Source organism: Lepus europaeus, chromosome 12 (assembly GCF_033115175.1).
Source record: "Lepus europaeus isolate LE1 chromosome 12, mLepTim1.pri, whole genome shotgun sequence".
In the NCBI taxonomy this organism is placed as follows: domain Eukaryota; kingdom Metazoa; phylum Chordata; class Mammalia; order Lagomorpha; family Leporidae; genus Lepus; species Lepus europaeus.
The window spans coordinates 77,687,717-77,706,890 of NC_084838.1; the positions used below are offsets into that span (position 1 = coordinate 77,687,717).

Genomic DNA, 19,174 nt, shown 5'->3' on the forward strand with positions numbered 1-19,174 from the left:
ATTTAGGGGCTAGTTTGACGCAAGAAAGCTCAGCCAGCAAATGCAGAAGTGTTCTAATTTACTTTCTCAGAATTGTTTTCATTCAAATTGATCATGATATCTATCCACAGGGCTAAAGCAATCCCAGGGAAGAAATATTCTTCCTGAACTCTCAGCTTCATCTATTTCAAAGAAACTTAAGCTCCCATACAAATACTGAAAGTTGACAGGGTGCAGAAGTAGAGCATTATAGTGAGAGCTGGGGCTGGTTTCCTCTGTTTTTAGAGCTAAGTTGTTCAGCTGCTTCAATATTAAGATTGTGACCTGTTCTTGTGAATACCTTGCAGTGATGTTCTCTAGAGTAGCGCGTATTCTATAGTGGTTAAGCATTTAAGCATGTGTTCTCAGGGGTCAGCCTACCTGGGCTTTCATCTTTGCTTTGCTAGTAAAAATAGCCCGAAAAACACTCACAAAAAAGTAAAGATAACCACATAAAATAATAAAATAGTAAAATAAAATAAAATAAAACTCCCTTATAGACCTGGCTGTAACAAAAAAAAAAAAAAAAAAAAAAAGAAAAAAGAAACATAGCTATGAGGCCTTGGGCAAGTTACTTGATCTTTTGTTTGTACTTTTAAATGAGGATAATAGTAACAACAATAATATGTATTTTGTAAGGATTGAGATAACATGTAAAACATTTAGTGGGTGGGTTCTCAGTAAATAGTAACGTATTATTATTACTAGAGTGGGAAGGAGGTCAGGTTGTAGGGTTAGATAGACAGGAATCTTGTTATTGTCCCTTGCTTCATCTCGGTTTATTTGTTAAAATGCAGATACTAGAACCTACTTCATGAAGGTGTAACATTGACATATCTGATATGGTATCTGGCACATCCTAAACATGTCAGCTATTGTGATTGCTTTTTTTTTTTTTTTTTTTTTTTGCATTGTAAACATGAGCCTTGTACTAGGTTTAGAGAATTCCATTGAGCAGTGGCGTGCTATGGAAAGGGGCAGGATTTGGTTTAGGTAATCCTGGACCTGCAGATGCACTGGGTCATACTTGAAAGCAGGTGTTCCAGGATGTGAGGCACAAGCACACTGGTTTCTAATACAATGCAAAGACTCAGAGAACCACTTTCCAAAGGGTCTTCCGATCATTGGGTGCCCCGCAATCAGATCAGCTGTCTGCCCCTAGGCCACAGGGCATGATGAGTTACCTGGCTGTTCAGTACTGAATAAGGATTCCCTAGGATTGAGGGGCTTTCAATAGAAACACATCTGGGCATACTTTGTTATGCTTCCAGCCTGGTAGCCTGTCTGGCTCACAGATAAATTCTACAGGCATATTTTACCCACCTTCCGGATCAGTAACTCCCTTATAGACCTACTTATCTTAAAAAAAAAAAAAAAAAGAAAGAAAGAAAAGCAAAACCCCCAAATATACTCATTTTCTACTTATTCTTGACTGGTAGATGAAGTCATTCATAAGTTAGAAGGCAGAGAAAATGCAGCACATCCCTCTGCTCATTCCTTAGTAAGAATTCATTCCAGTCAAAACTGGAGATAATTATGCCATTATTAAAATGATAGGCGTGGATCTTAGAATAATTTTGCTGCATTAGAGTGACTTCAGTTACAGCAAGTATTTAAATGTCACCCAGATTTTAAAATTAATGTATTTTGTTTGTATGGCTCTTTTCAGATTTTATTTGTTGAAATAAGATAAGGTAACAATCAGAAAACAACCAATCTGATTATGTAATCATGTAACACAATGCTTCTTAATATAGGGTGATTTTGTCCCTATGGGACATGTGGCAGTGTTTGGAGACCTCTTTGTTGTTGTCATAACGCTGTGTGTGTGTACGTGTGTTTGCATACACTATACAGTGTCTAGTGAGCAGAGGGCAGGGCAGGTGCTCATCGCCCTATGGTGCACAGGACCTAAAACAAAGAGTTTCTCAGTCCTGAATATCAACAGTGTCATGGTTGAGAAGATTTGGCCTAATTCTACAGCTGTTATAGTTCTTCATTTGCATGGGATCCATTTGAGAACTTCACAAAAACTTGCCTTCCCGGTCCAGAAAACTCATCCCTCCACATATTTTTATCTATAAACTGGGGAGCAAGGGAGTCTCACAGTTACTCTCACTTAAGCTCCATCCATAGACTCAACGTTGAGACTCTCTGCTTTTAGACATAGGAATTTTCACCACAATATCAAGTTCATGGTTAAAATACAAAGAAGATAATTTTACAACAGGCATATAATAGAATAAGATACACAGTTTTTTTTCTAGTCAAAAATTTTCCCAATTGAACTGTAGTTCAGTTTTGGGTAAGTGGTTCGAGCCTGTGAATTCAAATTTTCCCTCTCTAGAATGGATTTAGTGAGACTTTTCCCTCAACAGAATAACTATGAGGAAATCTTTTCTTCTTTGATGTGCTTGGAAAAACACAATATGAATTTAATGATAAGGGGTACAATCTGTCAAGTTTCAAACTCTGAGCCAGGCCCTGTTGACCATTTAATAAGTTATGTCTAATCACAACAACCCTACAAGTTATGTATTTATCGTTCATTAATGATTTAGAAATGAAAAAACTGAGCCTCAAAGAGGTTAAATAAATCGCTTGGTGTCACACCAGTTAAGTTTGAATTCAAACTCTTCTTTTTGTGTGAGTATATCAGCACTCTCACAGGAAGAATTCTGAGGAAAATTCATTTCAGTGGACTCACACATCCACCCACACACATGTTTGATAAACAATGACTTGGCAATGGTGTGCATTGCAAAACTTGAGTCAAAAAGGACATCTCTTGACCAACTGTTGGTTTCAACAGCTTATACAATGGAAGAGAAGTGATGGTTTTTAGCAAAGAGGCTTCTCATTAAGAGGTGTTGGCTACGGTAGAATGGATGCACTTAGCTTTTCCACACATGTCCTACAAAGGTTAAACAGGGGACACACTTAGAAAAGAGGGCCAACTCATGAAAAATATCTGGTGTCTGGGGCCATGGGCTCTGTGTCTTCCTCTAGCGAGTTTGGAGAGGGAGCCGATTTATTTATGCATTTCCTCAGAAATAAAAATTTGTGCTGTCCTCAGAAGGCTTTGGCCTTTGTGGAAAAAGTCTGGAAGCTGGTGTGTGGTCAAGAAGCACTGGAATGAATCGTTGGCCATTTGTGGGGAAGCGTATTACGTGCCCCCTGGGACTATTTTTGGAGACTGAAGTAAGTAGGAGCACCATTCTGGATCCTAGTTCCTAACAGACATCTTCTTGCAGCAGTGTGACAAAACACATGATGTGTGGTAGAACGTAGTGTTCACTTCCAACTCAACCTAACACAGCTCAGCTTGGCTCAACCGAAATAGACTGTTTTTCTTCCCTTTGTGTAGGGAAAGGCATTTTTCTAGCACTTTTTTTCCTTTACAAAATTTTTAAAAAATCCTAAAAATCTGTTGCAATATGTAATGAAGATCCATTCCTCCTCTAAGAGCCACCGAGATGGAGCCTCTGTACGAAGCCTTTCTACCTAAGCTCCTCTATACACACCTGTCTCACAGCACTCTCACAGCGCATGGTAATTACTTCTCTCTCTCTCTCTCCATTTCAAACTCGTAGAAAGAGCATTTGTGTATACTCTGCACTCAGCGTCTAGTCAGTGCCTGGCACAAGAGAGGTGATCTTTATCTTTCTTCTGTAAGTGAATGGGTAACTGATGATTAAACTCTCCAATTTTTGTAAACAGATGCAGCCAAACTCCTAAACACTCAAAAGGCATTGAGAACACACAACATCCCCAGGGTGTCCAATCATATGGATTTGGACAGCAGGCCCAGGTTTATTAGTTCCTCCTAATCTCCTCCCCCTCCTCCTCCCCTAGGAACTGATACCATGGAACCAGAGGACCATGCTTACCATTTTTCCAATCATCATTACATAGGGGCCCAGGTACTTGTTCACACCGAAGATGTCCAGCAAACGGATGTACCAGTAGATGATGTTCACACAGTAGATGACCCTCCCGTCGCTCCTGAAGGGCTGGTCTTGCAGACGGAGGATCATCCCGACGGAGAACAGGAGGATGGCGATGAGGTCTGTGACGTTCCAGTACTCCTGCAGCCACACCTTCACCTTCTGTAGCAGCTTCCCTGGCTCGGACATCAGGATCTACAGGGCACGAAAGAGAACGGGCTTACTTCTCCTCTCTGTCTCTACCTTCGGCCCTGTTGCAGTGTCCGGGCTGGTGGCTGACATCTGGAGCTTGCCTACTTGAACACGTGCGTGCTGTGAATGGACAATCAAGCTAAGCTGAGGTGATCCAGGGGCAAATATTCAGAGGCAGACATTAGCACCAAGTTTGACCCTCTGCACTGGCTTACAATTCCAAGATATAGGCTGAGGTTTTTGCTGTGAAACTATGGATTCCCAATATGCTGCACATCTCAAAAATCTGCCATTTCAGAGCTACTCAGAACACTCACCTACAGGCCTCCTTCCTTCCTCTCTTTCACACCCATCATCCTCTGCACCAACAACGCCATCACCTGGATTAAACACTAGCAAACCCAGCATTTCTCGCCACCTCCACTGCCACCCCCTATTCTGAACCCCATCGGATCCCATAGCATTTTCACTGCTACCCTGACGTCATTATTGCCCGCTGCCTTCAGTCCACTTGCGAGCAGCAGAGAGAGTGATCTTTACAAACCCACGCCACCATCTGAATGGTGATCACGAGGTTGTATGAGTAGATAAAGACTCATCAAGCTGTCTCTGTAGGAGTTGTTCATTGCAGGTAAATCACACCTCAATTTAAAAAAAAGGGAGAGACTCGAGAGGCAAATGAACAACAGAAACTAAAGCGAATGATGATTGCATACTGAGACTCCCTGCCGGCTTCTGTTACAAACAGAGAGACTCCAAACTCCTTCTCATGGTCCCATTTCATGCCCCACAATCCCCACTCTCCGTCATGCTCTACCCTGCCGCCATAGCAGCCTGCCCTTAAGCATAACGAGTCTGCCCTCGGCTCAGGCCATTTGCACTTTCTTCATCCAGAGTTTTGTACTTGGCTTCTTCTTACCCCAACATGCCCTTCTTTGGCCATGTTGGCTGCAGTAGCCCCCATGGCCCCCAGTCACTCTGTACCACTTCTATTTCTTTAATTTTTGAAGTCTGGATCACTATAGGAAATTGTCTTCTGTTATGTGTATGAGGGTACTTCAAAGTATTTATGGAAAGTGGAATTTAAAAGTAGTTTATTTTGGTGCAAGAAGGTTGGAAATTCTTGTGTAGTTTTTTCATAATATGCGTTTCCACGAGCTTTATGGGGTATGTATGTGTAGGTATATATGAGTATGTTTCTGCCTTCCTTCCATAGTCACTGGATTATAAACTTTGAGGGCAGATCCTTTGCATCCCGGGCCTGTTTCATAACTGACGCTCAATAAGTATTGACTGTTGCACAGCTACCAGACACCTACTGACGGCTGGACGGCAGTCTTGGTTTACCTTAGCCCTAGAGATAAATCAAGCCACACAAAGCTCTAGGACCTGCACAGCTAGCAGCTGGGGTTGTGCACCCACCGTCCATCCCAGGAGGCGAGGGGCCAGGAGCCCAGCTTAGTGAGGCTGTGCACCAGGTGCACCTTCTCCAATGCCCGGTGTGCAGCTCTGAAGTTACCATAAGGCATGGCTGTCATCCATTTCCCCTGCTCTGGAGACGGATGACACAGGAGCAGAGAGAAAAGGCTTGGGACAGCTCTTTCGGCAGTTGGTTTTCGACCCTTACGGCTACTGTAATGACTGAAACGCAGGGCTGAAATAGTAAGGAGGGGGGTATCAGTAAGTCAGGGCTGGGGCGTGAAGAGTGAACACAGTGCCAGGAGCCATCTGGCTGCCTCGTTCTCCGTCCTCTGGTCCCCTGGCTAAGGCCCAGGCTAGGATTTCTTCAACTTCGGAGGCTTGAGAATCCCTAGGAGGGCTGACTGATAGACAGGGCCTGGCGTCTCTGCCTCTGCTGGCCTGGGTGGGGGCGGGGCTCAGCTTCCAAAGCAGTAGGCAGGTTGTGCTGTGCCCACTGTTGGGGACCCGCCGGCCTACCACATCAGCAGTCCCTGTAGCTGCTCTCTCCCCGTTCCCTCCCTCCTCCATGGGCAGAGAGGGCATGGCAGGGCCATGGAGCTTTCCTAACCCTTTTCTCACACCTGAAGCTGCCAACCACAGTGCCAGGCAGAGTCGTCTTTCAGTAGTGGCTGTGGTGAAGTCCCTACATTCAAAACAAATAAGACAAGCAAAGCTCCTGTCGGACCAGGGCCAGCACCCTGGGACCCTGAGGAGCGACACAGGGGAGCAGGAAGGGGAGTGGGTCTGAGCTGGGTCCCTCAGGGTTCGAACCTGCCTCTCTCGGCGCTAGGCCGTGGGTACAGAAGACTCGCCGCAGCCCTGGGAAGTGGGCCTGGCGTCACAGGCTCACCGTGGGCTGGGGACCGGGACTGGGGCGGAAGTCTGTGCTGGGAGTGCGAGTGCGAGGGCAGCCACAAAGGCGTCTTTGTGTGTCTGGAGCCCTTCCGCGCTGCGGGGACCTCGCGTGCGTGTGCGGACGGACGGATGGCAGGGAGGCAGCAAGGCTGAGGCCCGAGGGCGCCACTCCCGCGGCGGCTCAGGTGCCCCCTCCCGCCCACCCCCAGCCCACCCTCCGCTGCCCGCTCGCTGACCCCGGCCCTGCCCAGCGCGATCTCGGGCCCGGAGGTTCCTGGCAGCCGGCCGCAGAGCAGCCCGCGGAGGACAGGCTGCCCCTGTCTTCGTCCAGCCCCGTCCCTGGAGAGGCTCCAGGCCCCGCGCCAGCCCCGGCCTGCGCTGCTCCGCACGAGTGCGCGCCTGGGCGTGCCCGCGCGCGCCTGCCAGCGGGCCCGGCACCACCGCACGGCCGCTCGCAGGAGCAGCCTCGGGTCCCAGCGACCCGAGTTCGGGACCGGGCTTCGGTTTCCACACAGGGAACCCACAGCGCCCGTCGAGAGGCAGCCGGCTCCGTGAATGGGACGAACCGAGCCTAGACAAGCAGCCGGACCGAGAGGCAGGGCCTTCTGTTGTCCGGTATTCAAATCCAGGCCCTTCGCAAGGGGGCCTGGCGTGTACTCTCTCCCTAGCCAGGACTCGCGGTTAAAACAACCCCCAGAGCAACAAGACAAAACCGAGCCGCCATGAGACGGGGTCTCGGTACGAGGGAGCGTTCTCTTGCAGTTCCAGTACTCCGCTGTAGAATGTTCTAGAGCTCGACCCCAAGGCCACAAGGAGATTTTAACTCCTCTTCACAACACAGCCCAGGGCACTGTGGGTTTGTGGCAGCCTCCCCCGCCCCCTTGGGGCGCCTAACCGACTCTCCCACTCTGTAAGGACGGCCAGTGGGCTTGTGCCTGCGCTCCGCGGGGCGCAGTCGACGCGCCACGCACCGGTTTCTGCGGAGAAGCCGCCTCCTACTGACTGCGGTTCTAGGGAAACTCCTGCCTCCCCCAGCGGTTTGCTCAGGTGTGTGGAGAGGGTCGAGCGGGGTTGCAGCGCCCCCTGGTGGACGCGGCCTTGATCACATCCATGTCACTGGCCCTGAAGGCCCTAGGAGAGCTACTGCTTCTTCCGCTGCTTCTTCTTCTTCTTCTTTTTTTTTTTTTTTTCAATTCAAGACTTAATGTTTTGTTTTAGAGCAGTTTTAGGTTCAGCAATGTTTAGAGGACAGCACAGCGATTGCTCATACGCCCCCCTGTGTCACCGGCGCCGTTACTAATGTCCGCCGCCAGTGTAGTGCCTGGGTCAACCCTGCCGAACTCAGGCTGACACATCAATCATCTCCCAGGGTCCATACTGCCCCTGGGGTTCACTCTTGATGCTGTGTGTTCCATAGGTTTGGATAAATGCATGGTGACCTGGACCACTCGTATAGTCTCTCACACATTTTCCCTGCCCTAAAAACCTTCTGTGCTCTGCCAATCCATCTTTCGCCCCTCCTAAACCATCTCCATAGTTTGCTTTTTTTCCGGGATGTGCTATGGAATCTAACTGCACGCAGCCTTTTTACACTGGCTTCTTTGCCTTAGTAATTTGCATCTAAGGGTTCGCATGTCTTCCCATGGCCTGATAGCTCATTTATTCATAGCACTGAATAATAGTGTTGTCTGGAAGGGTGGCTTTGATTTCACATAAATCGAATGGGGGTGGCACTTTAATGATTTCTTGTAAGCCATAGGGATTGGGCAGGAGCAAAGTGGACCCTGTATCTCCAACTGGAAGGGCTACAAGTGTGTTTGCTTCACATTGTGATCCCTGGGGCTGGTGCAGTGGCTGCTACCCAGCAGGTGCATGGTAAATGTTGAGAGGGAGGAAAGCAGAGATGGATCAAACCAATACACACGAGCAGAGAACCTCTTAAAGTTGCTGAAACACATTTGGAGAATTACGGCTGCATTCAGTGACCCTGGGTAAGGAGTTGAAATGGGCACTGAAAGTGGCAACGTTTAAAAAGTCACATTTATAGGGATGACCGAAGAGGCCTATGAATTGTGTTGAACAAATCTGGAGGGTTTTTTGGGGCAGAAGCTACGTTCCCAGAAAATAGGCTAAATCCTCAGCACTCATCAGCCGACAACTTTATAAAAATGTCACCCTTGCAGGCTTGTCAAAGGGGGGACGAAGCAGCCCTGTAGCAGCACCAGAGAAGAGAATTTCTGGCTTAATTAGGAGCCCCGATGCCCTGGCCCCCCTTCATCCACAGATGTAGCCACACAGCCGCTTTCTCTCAGGTTTCCTTTCCTGAAAGCTGTTACCTCTCTCATCTTCTCGATGCCCAGGGTGAAAATGTAGGAGATGACAATCCACTCCTGCGTGGAAGGCCAGCGCTCCATCTTCACGAGCACGATGTAGTTGAAGAGCATCAGGTAGCCGATGTAAGCCAGCTGCAAAGAAACACAACACGTGCTCTGTCTGCAGAGGCCCAGCAGCCCTGGCCCAGGGTAAGGCCACCACACAGGGGCAGCAGGCAGGACATGGCGTTCACCATGAAATGAAAGCTCTAACCTATTAAGTGGATTTTATAGAGACTGCAGTATTGGAAATAACTTACAAGAAAGACAGTCGTCCCCTTCCCCGTCCCCCTTTCCATGAGGCTCCAGTACTTTGCACCCCGGTGTCAGGATGCAGCAAAGCAGCGTTTGATTTCACAGTGACCCAGCTGCCTGTGTCTTCCTGGCTGAAAAGAGACCCTCGTGTGTCAGGGGCTGCTCTTGCTCCTGCATGGACGTTAAGTCCGGAACTGGGCAGCCCAGTGAATCTTTTGCAGATTAAATGTCTGTGAGAAGGGAAAGAAGACACATGTGATGCCTGGGAATTGGTCAAGCCTGCATAGAAGCAGCTCAGTGTCATCTCAAAGCCCCAGTTCCATCCACTTCTGAGTTAATGTCTTCTTCCCTCTTCTCCCACCTGGAAGTGCCTGGCTTGCCTGTGACCTGGGAGGGTGTTCCTCTTTTCCATGGTACCACTTACCCCAACTGGAATATTCCAGAGACAGAACAGCTGATACAAAGGAATGGGCCTGTGTGGCCCAGCATGGACTGGAGTGGGAGTTAATTCCCACGAGGCTCCAGCACCTTGAGGTTGAATTGTGCTGACTGGCTGATGTCTGTGCGAAACCCCTCAGGGTTCAGGTTTGGTGCCTGTTGCTGGAAGAGTCCATCAGGTCAAGCTCAGTTGGAAATCTGGTAGGGCTTTTATGTAAGAAAATGCACCCGGAGGGAAATGGCAGACAAGTCCAACTCTAGGCAGTGCCTCCAGCTGCTGGCCTTGGGGGACTCAGGAGTGTGAGCAGGACTCAGAGTCTGCTTGAGTATTCTGCACTCCAAGCAGGCAGAGCAGGCAGAGCAAGGAACAGGACACAGTGTGGGCAAAAGGGTGGCGGTCTCGAGGGTTCTGGAGATACTGTGTGATTCCCTGGCTGTGGAGGAAGCCTAGAAGCTGGCGGAAGCTGCAGCCTAACTGGGAGATCCTTGGGAGGGACTGGAGACGCTGCTCGCTCTACTAGAGGAACTCCTTCTCTCCCTCCCTCCCTCCCTCCGCCCTGCCCTCCTTTCTTTCTTCCCTTTCTCCCTCCCTCCCTCGCCTTTTTTATAAGTGATTAATAGATTGTTAATATGAGTCAAAGTTATTTCTGAGACCTCATTTGCATGCAACTGTGGCAAATAATTCTGTCATCTCCTGAAGGATAAAAATCCATCAGAAAAAAAAAAATCCATCAGAGTTCAATGAGAGCATGGATTGCGTTCGCAAGCAGGAAGATCACTACAGCGAAGTTATACAGACGCTGAGGGTGGGGCTGCCACTCCACCTGAGTGCTTTTCCCTTGCACACTCCCTGCCCACTGTCATTTCAATCCATGAATGGGTTCCCACCCCTCTCTACCTTCAAGGTCATGAACACATCGTGAAAACTTCTCCTGAAAGTCTTCACATACAATCATGTAGGGCATTGTGTAAAAATCAGTTCAGGGGGCTGGCGTGGTGCAGCTGGTTAAGCCACCGCTTGTACTGAAATCTGGGCCCCAATTTAAGTCCTGGCTGCTCCACTGCTGACCCAGCTCCCTGCTACTGTACCTGAGAAAGCAGCAGTAGATGATCCGAGTGCTTTGGCCCATGACACCCATATGGGAGACTCAGAGGAAGCTTCTGGCTCCTAATTTTGGCCTGGCCCAGCCCTGCCTGTTACAGCCATTTGGGGAGTGAACCAATGGATGAAAGATTCTCTCTCTCTCTCTCTCTCTTTCTCTCTCTCTCTAACTCTGCCTTTCAAATAAATAGATTAAAAAATCAGTTCAAAATATGACTTGGTCCATATGTTTTCTTTTTCATTATAATATGCTGCATTTACCCTCTAGTCACTGTAGGTATTGCGCTTTATAAAATGCAATAAATAAATAAATAAATTCAGCGGTTCCAACTCTAAAATACACTCTCTGCCTCCTTCTGATTGGGAGACCTTCTCTCTTCCTCATTGTTTCTTTCTCTTTGTTGGATCAAATTCCATTGCTTCAAGGGGAAATAAATCTCTTTTTAAAGTATACTCATGTATTTAGGTTTGCCAGGCAGAGTGACAGAAGGAGGGGGCAAGCATGGAGCAGGGAGAGCAGATATCTTACATCCCCTGGTCCACTCTGCAAATGACTCTAAGAGCTAGGGTTGGGCCAGGCCCAAGCCAGGAGCTCAGAATTCCATCCAGGTCTCCCATGTGAATGGCTGGAGCCCAAGTACTTGCGTCATCACCTGCTGCCTCCCAGGTGCATTAGCAAGGAGCTGGATCAGGAGCAGAGTAGCTGGGACCTGAACTACCGGGCACTCTGTAATGTCTATATCTATATATCAATCTATCATCTGTTTATCTATCAATCACCTTATCTTTCTACTGATCCCTAGCTATCATTTGTCTGTTTCTATCTATGTCTATCTTCTATCTAATGAGCCATCTCCCTCCTTGTGTCTGCCTATCTATCAATCATTATCTATCTCTCCTAACCCATTGTAGAGGCCCAATGAATGTTGGCTAATAATCGTTCACCTCTTTTTTTTCAAGATGCTTCTTCTATTCCTCTTTTTTTTTTTTTAAGATTCTATTTATTTAATGAGAGGTAGAGTTACAGACAGAGGGAGAGGCAGAGAGAAAGGTCTTCCATCCACTGGTTCACTTCCCAGATGGCTGATCCACAGCCAGGAGCCAGTATCTTCTTCCAGGTCTCCCACATGTGCGCAGGGGCCCAAGAACTTGGAGCATCTTCCACTGCTTTCTCATGCCACAGCAGAAAATGGGTCAGAAGTGGAGCAGCTGAAACTTGAACTTGTGCCCATATGGGATGCCGGCACTACAGGTGGAGGCCTAGCCTACTACGCCACAGCGCTGGGCCCTCTGTTATTCTTTTTATCCCTCTTACTTCTGTCCTGTTTCCTTTTGATCCCACGTGAACTGTTCATACCTCTCCTCTTTTTGTCTTCATTATTGTTTGTTTCCACCACTTTCATCCATTTTAGCTCCTGTCCTTGAAAATCAGTTACTGTACAGTGAACTTTTCCCACAGTCAAGCTACAATCCCAGACTATAGACTTCTGGAACTAGAGCACTAACCATGTTTAAATGGCACAACAGACGACTGGCTGTTGTCCTTGAAGTGACCTATTTTAGCATTTACCAACATTCATGCAGCCTCACTGCAGATTATCTCCACACGACATATGTTATGTGTGTATGTGTAAGATGCTAATTCAAATAGTCCATGGAAAATGGAATTAGTAGCTTATTTTGAGGCAAAAGAATTTAAAATCCATGCATAGTTTTTTTCATAATACACATTTTCCATGAACTTTTGAAGACCTCTTTTGTGCATGTGAGTATATCTATTCTATAAGTTTTAACAAGCTGTGTGTAGAACATCAAAGCTTTTGAACAGAAATATAACCTTGATTCTTAATTAAATCAGTGGGCATCCTATAATAATTTGTGTTTTATTTGCTTATGTGTTCTTTTTTACAGTTTCCATTAACCAAGATGCATGTTTCCTAAACTATCAAACACAAGGACCAAAGCCTGCCACAGTTTGCTGTGGATCCCTGGTGGGGCCGTGCTATTCCTGACTTCTTCCCAGGCCTTCTGCTACCTCGGGAGAGAAGAGGGGGCAGATGGTCTTACAGAGAGAAGAGTCTGTCACTGCTGGGGAGACCCAGGGTGCACGCTGTGTCCTCTGACCTGTGGCCTCTGCACACCTTGAGTCTGAATCCTCTCCAGCTGGACACTTGAAAGCAGCTCTCAACAGAAGCAGGTGTGGGAGCCAATTGGCTTCCTGCCGCCTTCTTCTTGGAACAAAAAGGACCCAACCTGTTCCCTGGGAAACTTGCTAAGATGAAGAGATGAGATTGTATGAAATGGAAGACGTGTACTGCCTTTTGGAACCTTGCAAGAGAAAGGGGGCATTGTAGGGTATCAGGATCAGAAATACAGAGAAGAATAAGACCCAGAGCACATGGGATCTTCATCCTAAACTCGAATTTTATTATGCATCACTGGGGGTTTCAAACACTGACACACCTCACCTCCATTCCACTTCCTAGAAGCCTGAACCTTGTTGATACGTGAACATGGATACCTGAGCATCATTTCACCTGCTGCAAACTATGTAAGCAGAGCAGTGTGTCCCAAGCTTCTCTAATTATTAGACTCACCTGGGAGCTTGTTCAACACAAAGTCTTCTCAGGCTCCTTCCTGGAGATTTGATTCCCTGGATCTGTGATGGGGCCAGGAATTTTCACTACCAATACAACTCCTTATCATCATAGAAGTATTAAAAATATTGGGCTAAAAAGTTGGACACTATCTAGAGTGGTGGTTCCCTCCCTGACTGCTCATTACAGTCACCTGGACAGCTTTGCTAAAAACAACACCAGTGGCTGGACCCCACACCCAGGACACCAACCCCTTAGAAGTGCCACCCAGGTGTTAGTGTGCTACTTCAATCTCTCCAGGTTATTCCAGTGTGTGGCAAGGCTGAGAATGACTGGCTACAGAGTGAAGTTGTGATTTAAGGCTTTTCTTGACTACCCATTGCCTCAGATAAGTAAATGGGGAGTTAGGGGCCGCAAGGAAGACACCATTACTATGACACCGAACTCAGAGCTGGAAAGAAAACAGGGATGCCTTTGAAGGATGAGAGAGGTGAGTGCTCCATTCATACAAGTGCCAGTTCTTGGATCCATGACTTCTGGTTTCTTTTATGCTCTGCAAACTTATTGTGCCAGGGTTCTGCTTTATTTTTAAGGCTTCACGAGCCAGATGGTCCCTATAGCTGTGAATCAACTCTACTGTAGTAGCATAAAAGCAAGCAGCTGGACTATGGGGAAACAAATGAGTTTGGCTGTGAGCCAATAAAACTTTATTTATGGGCACTGAAATTTGAATTTTATGTAACTTTCATGTGTCATAAAGTATACTTTTAAAAGATTTTATTTCAATCCTTTAAAAAATGTAAAATTCTTAGTTTGCAGGCTACAATAACAGCCAGTAGGCTGGAGTGTGATAAGACCTATTCCAGGTTGAGACAATCAAAGCATTGTAGCATGAAAGGGAAGGCCAGACCTGGTGTAAAATGGCATTACAAATGTTATCCTGATAAACTTGATGTTAGGATTCGGGAGAATATTCCTTCCAATATTATTGGGTGCTCAATACATGATGTTGTTGAGTTGATGGATGAATATGACGCTGATTATTACTGTGCACTGTAACTAGCCCAGGAAAACAGTTGTAGCTACACAGTGTTTACATGTCCAGGCACTGTCCTGAGTGCCTTACATGTTTTAACATATTTGATCTTCACTGAAGTCTACAAAGTAGGCACTTATTATCCCTACCTTGAGCTAACTGGGGACAGCATGGGAGAGTAACTGGCTGGAAGGTGCACAATAGTAAGGCTCAGATGGGCTCAGAACAACCTAACCTGTCTGGTTCCAAAGTTCATGCTTGCTGCACTAAGGTGTTTTCTGTAAAGTAAAAGTAATACAGATCTGTATGAATCTATAAAGAGAAGTGATTTTTGCATGCTTTAGTTGTTTTGGGGAGGGAGGAGAAAATTTTTTTTTCTTTTTCTAATTGATAAATTTTAATTACACTTCAGTGAAAAAAACTTGTATTTTGGAAATATCCTATCTTCTTTCAGGACCATACTTTATTATTATTATTTGTTTTTATAATATATTTGAAAGTGGGAAGGTACCAGTTGTATGGTACAGTGTGCCATTTCAATTCATGTGTACAGTTACACACTGTATAATGTGATCAATACTTTAAAGAGGTAATTTTCAACTGGTAGAAATTGTATTCTCCAAGGGGACACTTGGCAGTATTTGGGACACTTTGGTTGTTAAACTTGTAGGGGAGAGAGTGCTACTGGCATCTTGTGATAGGGGTGGGGCACTGCTGAATGTGCTACATGTAGGTGACAGCCACATGCAAAGAATGGTCCTGTCCACAGTGCTGGTGTTGTGAAACCTTGCTTTTAAGCCAGTGTCAAGTGTTAGCCTGGAGGACCATACAAAATGCACCTCATCTGGTCATTTGAGTTGTCTTGGCCTCAGATCCAATGGTCCTGTGGCTGCCTCAAATGACTGCTGCACAGTTTGTTGTGAAAAAGGCTAAAAATACAGATGCACGACCTGCCTGGCACAATTCCCCCGTGGCTCGAGGGGATGGAAGGTGACCTGGGCCCAAAGCTCACCTTAAACAGCAAATATCATTGAAGAATAGAAGTGGAAAGCCAGCACTCGAGCCCTTTCTGTCACATCAGGAAGATATTTCAGGGTCAACCCATCATTTGCAGACAGAAAATGTTTGTAGAGTGTGCACACTGCACAACACTGGCTATGTTGGTAAGTTGCTTTGAGTAACTGTCACTGCTTTGGTGTTGTTTAGTGGGTCAGAGCAAGGAAGGTGGTCTACTGCTGCTTGCAGGTGGGGAGTAGTTATACACCCATACTACCCTTCCTAGGGGTGTCACTTCTGTACCCTCCGCAGTCATTACTCTCAAAGCCAGTACGGGCATCTAAAACAGCAATGCTGACCTAGTGCTAATCCATCTATAGCAGTAAAGGGTTTGGAAAGGGGGGCAACTCTTTTCCTGCTAGACTAGACTCATATTCATCTCACCTCTATTTCTATTACTTTTCACTTTTATCATTTCCTTTATGTGCTGTAAAGAAGCCTAACAAACTATGCAAATCTTGCAAAACTATTGGAAAAGCAAGGTCATGGAGACATCATTCCTGTGGGTGGTAGTTATGACTCAGAGATACCCACAGAGGTGCACGAAAAATGGACAGAGGGTACTTTGTGGCCATCCATTAGGAAGGAGAGAAGGAAAGAAGCTTACAGTGTAGAACCAGAACTTCACGATAGGTGCGTTGTAGAATTCATAGATTTTTCTGCCCAGGGGAATTAAGCGGTGCCTGCTCTGAACTTCTTCTTCATCCTTCTTCCTGGAGGACTCTCCATTGTTTCGTCCCAACATTGCCTGCAGAGGAAGAGAAAGGAGAGCATTGTGGCAGGGCTCTGGGCAGCATGTCCTTTACTGCCCTCATCTTATAGATGAGGGAAGGACGCTCACAGAACTTCAGACCTGAAAGAACCTAAGAGACTAAGAAAGGCCTCCGCAGGTTTACATGTTGTACCTTCCCTAAGTATACATTTGCACTACACACAGAATCCATGGAATAGCCCTTGTCTGGGATGGAAGATGTTGGGATATTTCTTGATCATCGTCTTCCTGTTTACCATAAGATGTCTGGAAGATGTAGGTGAAAGATCTCCAAGAGGAAGAAAGGAATTCTCTCTCTCTCCCCTCCCCCCTCCCCCCTTCTCTCTCTCTTATTTTCTGAGACAGACTAGACCTGGGTTCAAATTCTGTCTCTATTTATACTAATGTCTTGTAGGTCAAAGGCAAATTGAACTGGAATAGCTACTTTATCCAAAGGTGGGGAATATTCAAGATGCAAGTCAAGGGCAGTGCCTAGAGCTTTGTTAGGTTAGGGCCAACTCCTCAGCCTTTAGGCATGTGCCTTGGTTCCCTCATTTAAGCCTTATAAACCTAAATTCCTGCTGGTATGAGTTTTATGGCAACTCCCAGGTACACTGCCTTCCTCTGCAAGCATGTGGGACTAGGGCAAGGATTCTAGCCAAGCCTGGGCTGGGCTGTTTGGAGATATCGCTAAGGGTAGGATTACTTCCTTCCCAATCATGACAACAGTAATGACTTAACATCTGAAAAAGACAGAATTTGAGAACGGGCAGACACATGCCCGTCTGGGTAGTGAGTGACAGGATGCCCCAAATATAGCTGAAGATTCTGATGGTTCCAGGCTTTGGGGGACTAAGATCGGGAGCTGAGTCCCAGGTCACAGAATGAGACTCAGGCACCTAAGACAAGTGGTTTTTTTTTTTTTTTTTTTTTTTAACTTCTCTGAGACATAGTTTCTTAACTTGTTAAGTGGGGGTTGATAAGAGGCCTTGCTATAAGAACTGGTCTACGAATCAACTAGCATCTGACACTTAGTGCTTGGTAAATACACACTTCAATTGCTCAGAACTGAGATGGATTTGGGACAAGATGGAGTATTGGAAATATGAGTTTAAAGTTGAGAAACCTAATTATAGAAATCATTGAAGTTTATCTTGAAGTTGAGAATAGGACATTAAGAGAATAAGACAACTATCAGAGAATTCTGGTTTTAAACCACCTTACCTAAAATGTACAAATCTTAGTTTCAACTGCTTGGTTCACTACCTCAAATAACCACTTTTTCCAATAAGTAACACTCACAAATGATTTACCAATAGGATTTCTGGAGAAGGTAGCTTCCATTCCTTTGTAGGTGCTTTGAGTTAATGAATAGGTAAGATTTTGTCCTAAGGCCTTTGGAAGCATTTATTTTGATTGGTGAGCTGAGTCAGTTTTCATGATGGCTATGGCACACCAGAGAGCAGTAAAGCTCTATAAATATTGATGACTGATTTCTCTAAACTCTGAGCCCCATGGTATTTTTCCTTTTGTAACTTAGAATTTTTGTAACACAATTATCCTGCTTTTGGTCTGCTTGTTTATTTGCTTGTCTTTATAGTGCAATTTGGTGGCACAATGATATGGAAGTAAAGGCATCTTGGAGAGTGGCCTCTTGGGGTAACCTTGAGGGATGCTGGCTCTCCCAAGAGAACTTTAGTGTGCCCTGGCATTGCTTATGTTAGGTCTTTATTAGGCAAAGTGCAATGTGGAGACATTTACAAGACAACACAGGCAAAATAAAATCAACATCAGAGAAACCTATTTTGTCTTTATCATTCAGATATATTCCAGAGGGATTGCATTTGTGAAAGGCTTGGATTGAAGTAAAGCATTTTTGACATTTCATTAATTCCAGCCTAGGCAGCATAACTTGCTGATTTTGTTATTTATTTTTTTCTTCATAAACAAACATTTTCTTTGACTTTCCTTAAATCAGACTTTAACAGGGTCAAATAGAGATAAAACCATACAATATGGTTTTGAGGATATTGGCTGTCTGGACCCAGATGTCAAGGTGAGGAAGATCCTTTGAGGTGAACTAAGCTACCCAGGCCTGTGAAGATGGAGTGAGCAGAAGTTGATCTTTTTTGTGTTGCTTTGGAAGGGTCAATGGAAAATGTCCCATTCTGAGACCAGATACATGGGTTTAACACAGAAGCTCAAATATCAGTCCTCTGAAAGCAGTGGAGGTATCACCAAGCCACACTCTCCAGAGAGCCCACTGACCTGTGCCCAGGCAGAGACCCAGTTTGCCATCAGTGACAAAGGAGCCTCCATGTTAGAGACAACTGCCCCATCTCGAGTTTGCCAGCCCCCAGCCCCTTCCTTCTCTCTCTTGTTCCTGCTGGGGCAGAATAAGCTCATGCAGCAATGCAATTGCTCTGTCCTTTACTTGGGTTATCGCTAAAATATGCTGGGATCTCTTCTCTGGCAAGCAGGTTTTGCTCTCCGTCTAGAAATACATCTTTCACGGTGGCTTCTGGAAGGGGCAGGTTCTCAAGAGCTCTGGACTGAGCAGGGAATCTACCTGTCTCTGTTGACTTCCCTGAGTCCTAACTGGAGAGAATGCTGATTCAGCTTCTGGCTCCTTCCTAGGATGTGTGCTGATATCAGCGTCATACCACACTTGACCTAGGAGGCCTGTGCATCACTTTTGGTTTCTGTCTGTCATGTGGTGGACCAAATCCGGTGAGCACCTACATGTGAGGCTGGGAAGAGATTCTCCCCCATAACATATTGGCTGGAAGTATGACCAGTGGGATCTATAGATCTGGGTTGTACTCCTAGTTTTGTAGCCAGGTTTCTGGGTAACCTTGGGCATTAACCTGACTTCCTGCTTCTTTGGGTAGAATATGGGGGTAGCAGTAGTGCCTACCTTAGGAGACTTTTGTGAAGATTTCATAGTAAGTGTATATAGCGCATTTAGTGCTGCAATAGCAATATAAATGGATATTTTTCAATGATTATGGTGTTCCAGTTGTTAGTCTGAGTAATGTCCTTGCATATTTTTGAAACCAAGCAACAACCAGTGTGGTTATTATTCACATGTGAG

The 19,174-nt window shown here is 45.9% G+C and overlaps 1 protein-coding gene across 4 annotated transcripts in view; it reads right to left on the bottom strand.

Annotated features, from left to right (window-relative positions):
• Window positions 1-19,174, bottom strand: part of TRPM3 (transient receptor potential cation channel subfamily M member 3) — a 948,117-nt gene that overhangs the window by 59,947 nt on the left and 868,996 nt on the right. For all 4 annotated transcript variants that reach the window (XM_062207082.1, XM_062207079.1, XM_062207080.1 and 1 more), the window contains 3 exons: window positions 15,937-16,077; window positions 8,810-8,938; window positions 3,909-4,160 (listed from right to left, as the gene is read on the bottom strand). In XM_062207082.1, the coding sequence (XP_062063066.1) occupies window positions 3,909-4,160; window positions 8,810-8,938; window positions 15,937-16,077 (522 nt within the window). The remainder of the gene's footprint in view (window positions 1-3,908; window positions 4,161-8,809; window positions 8,939-15,936; window positions 16,078-19,174) is intronic.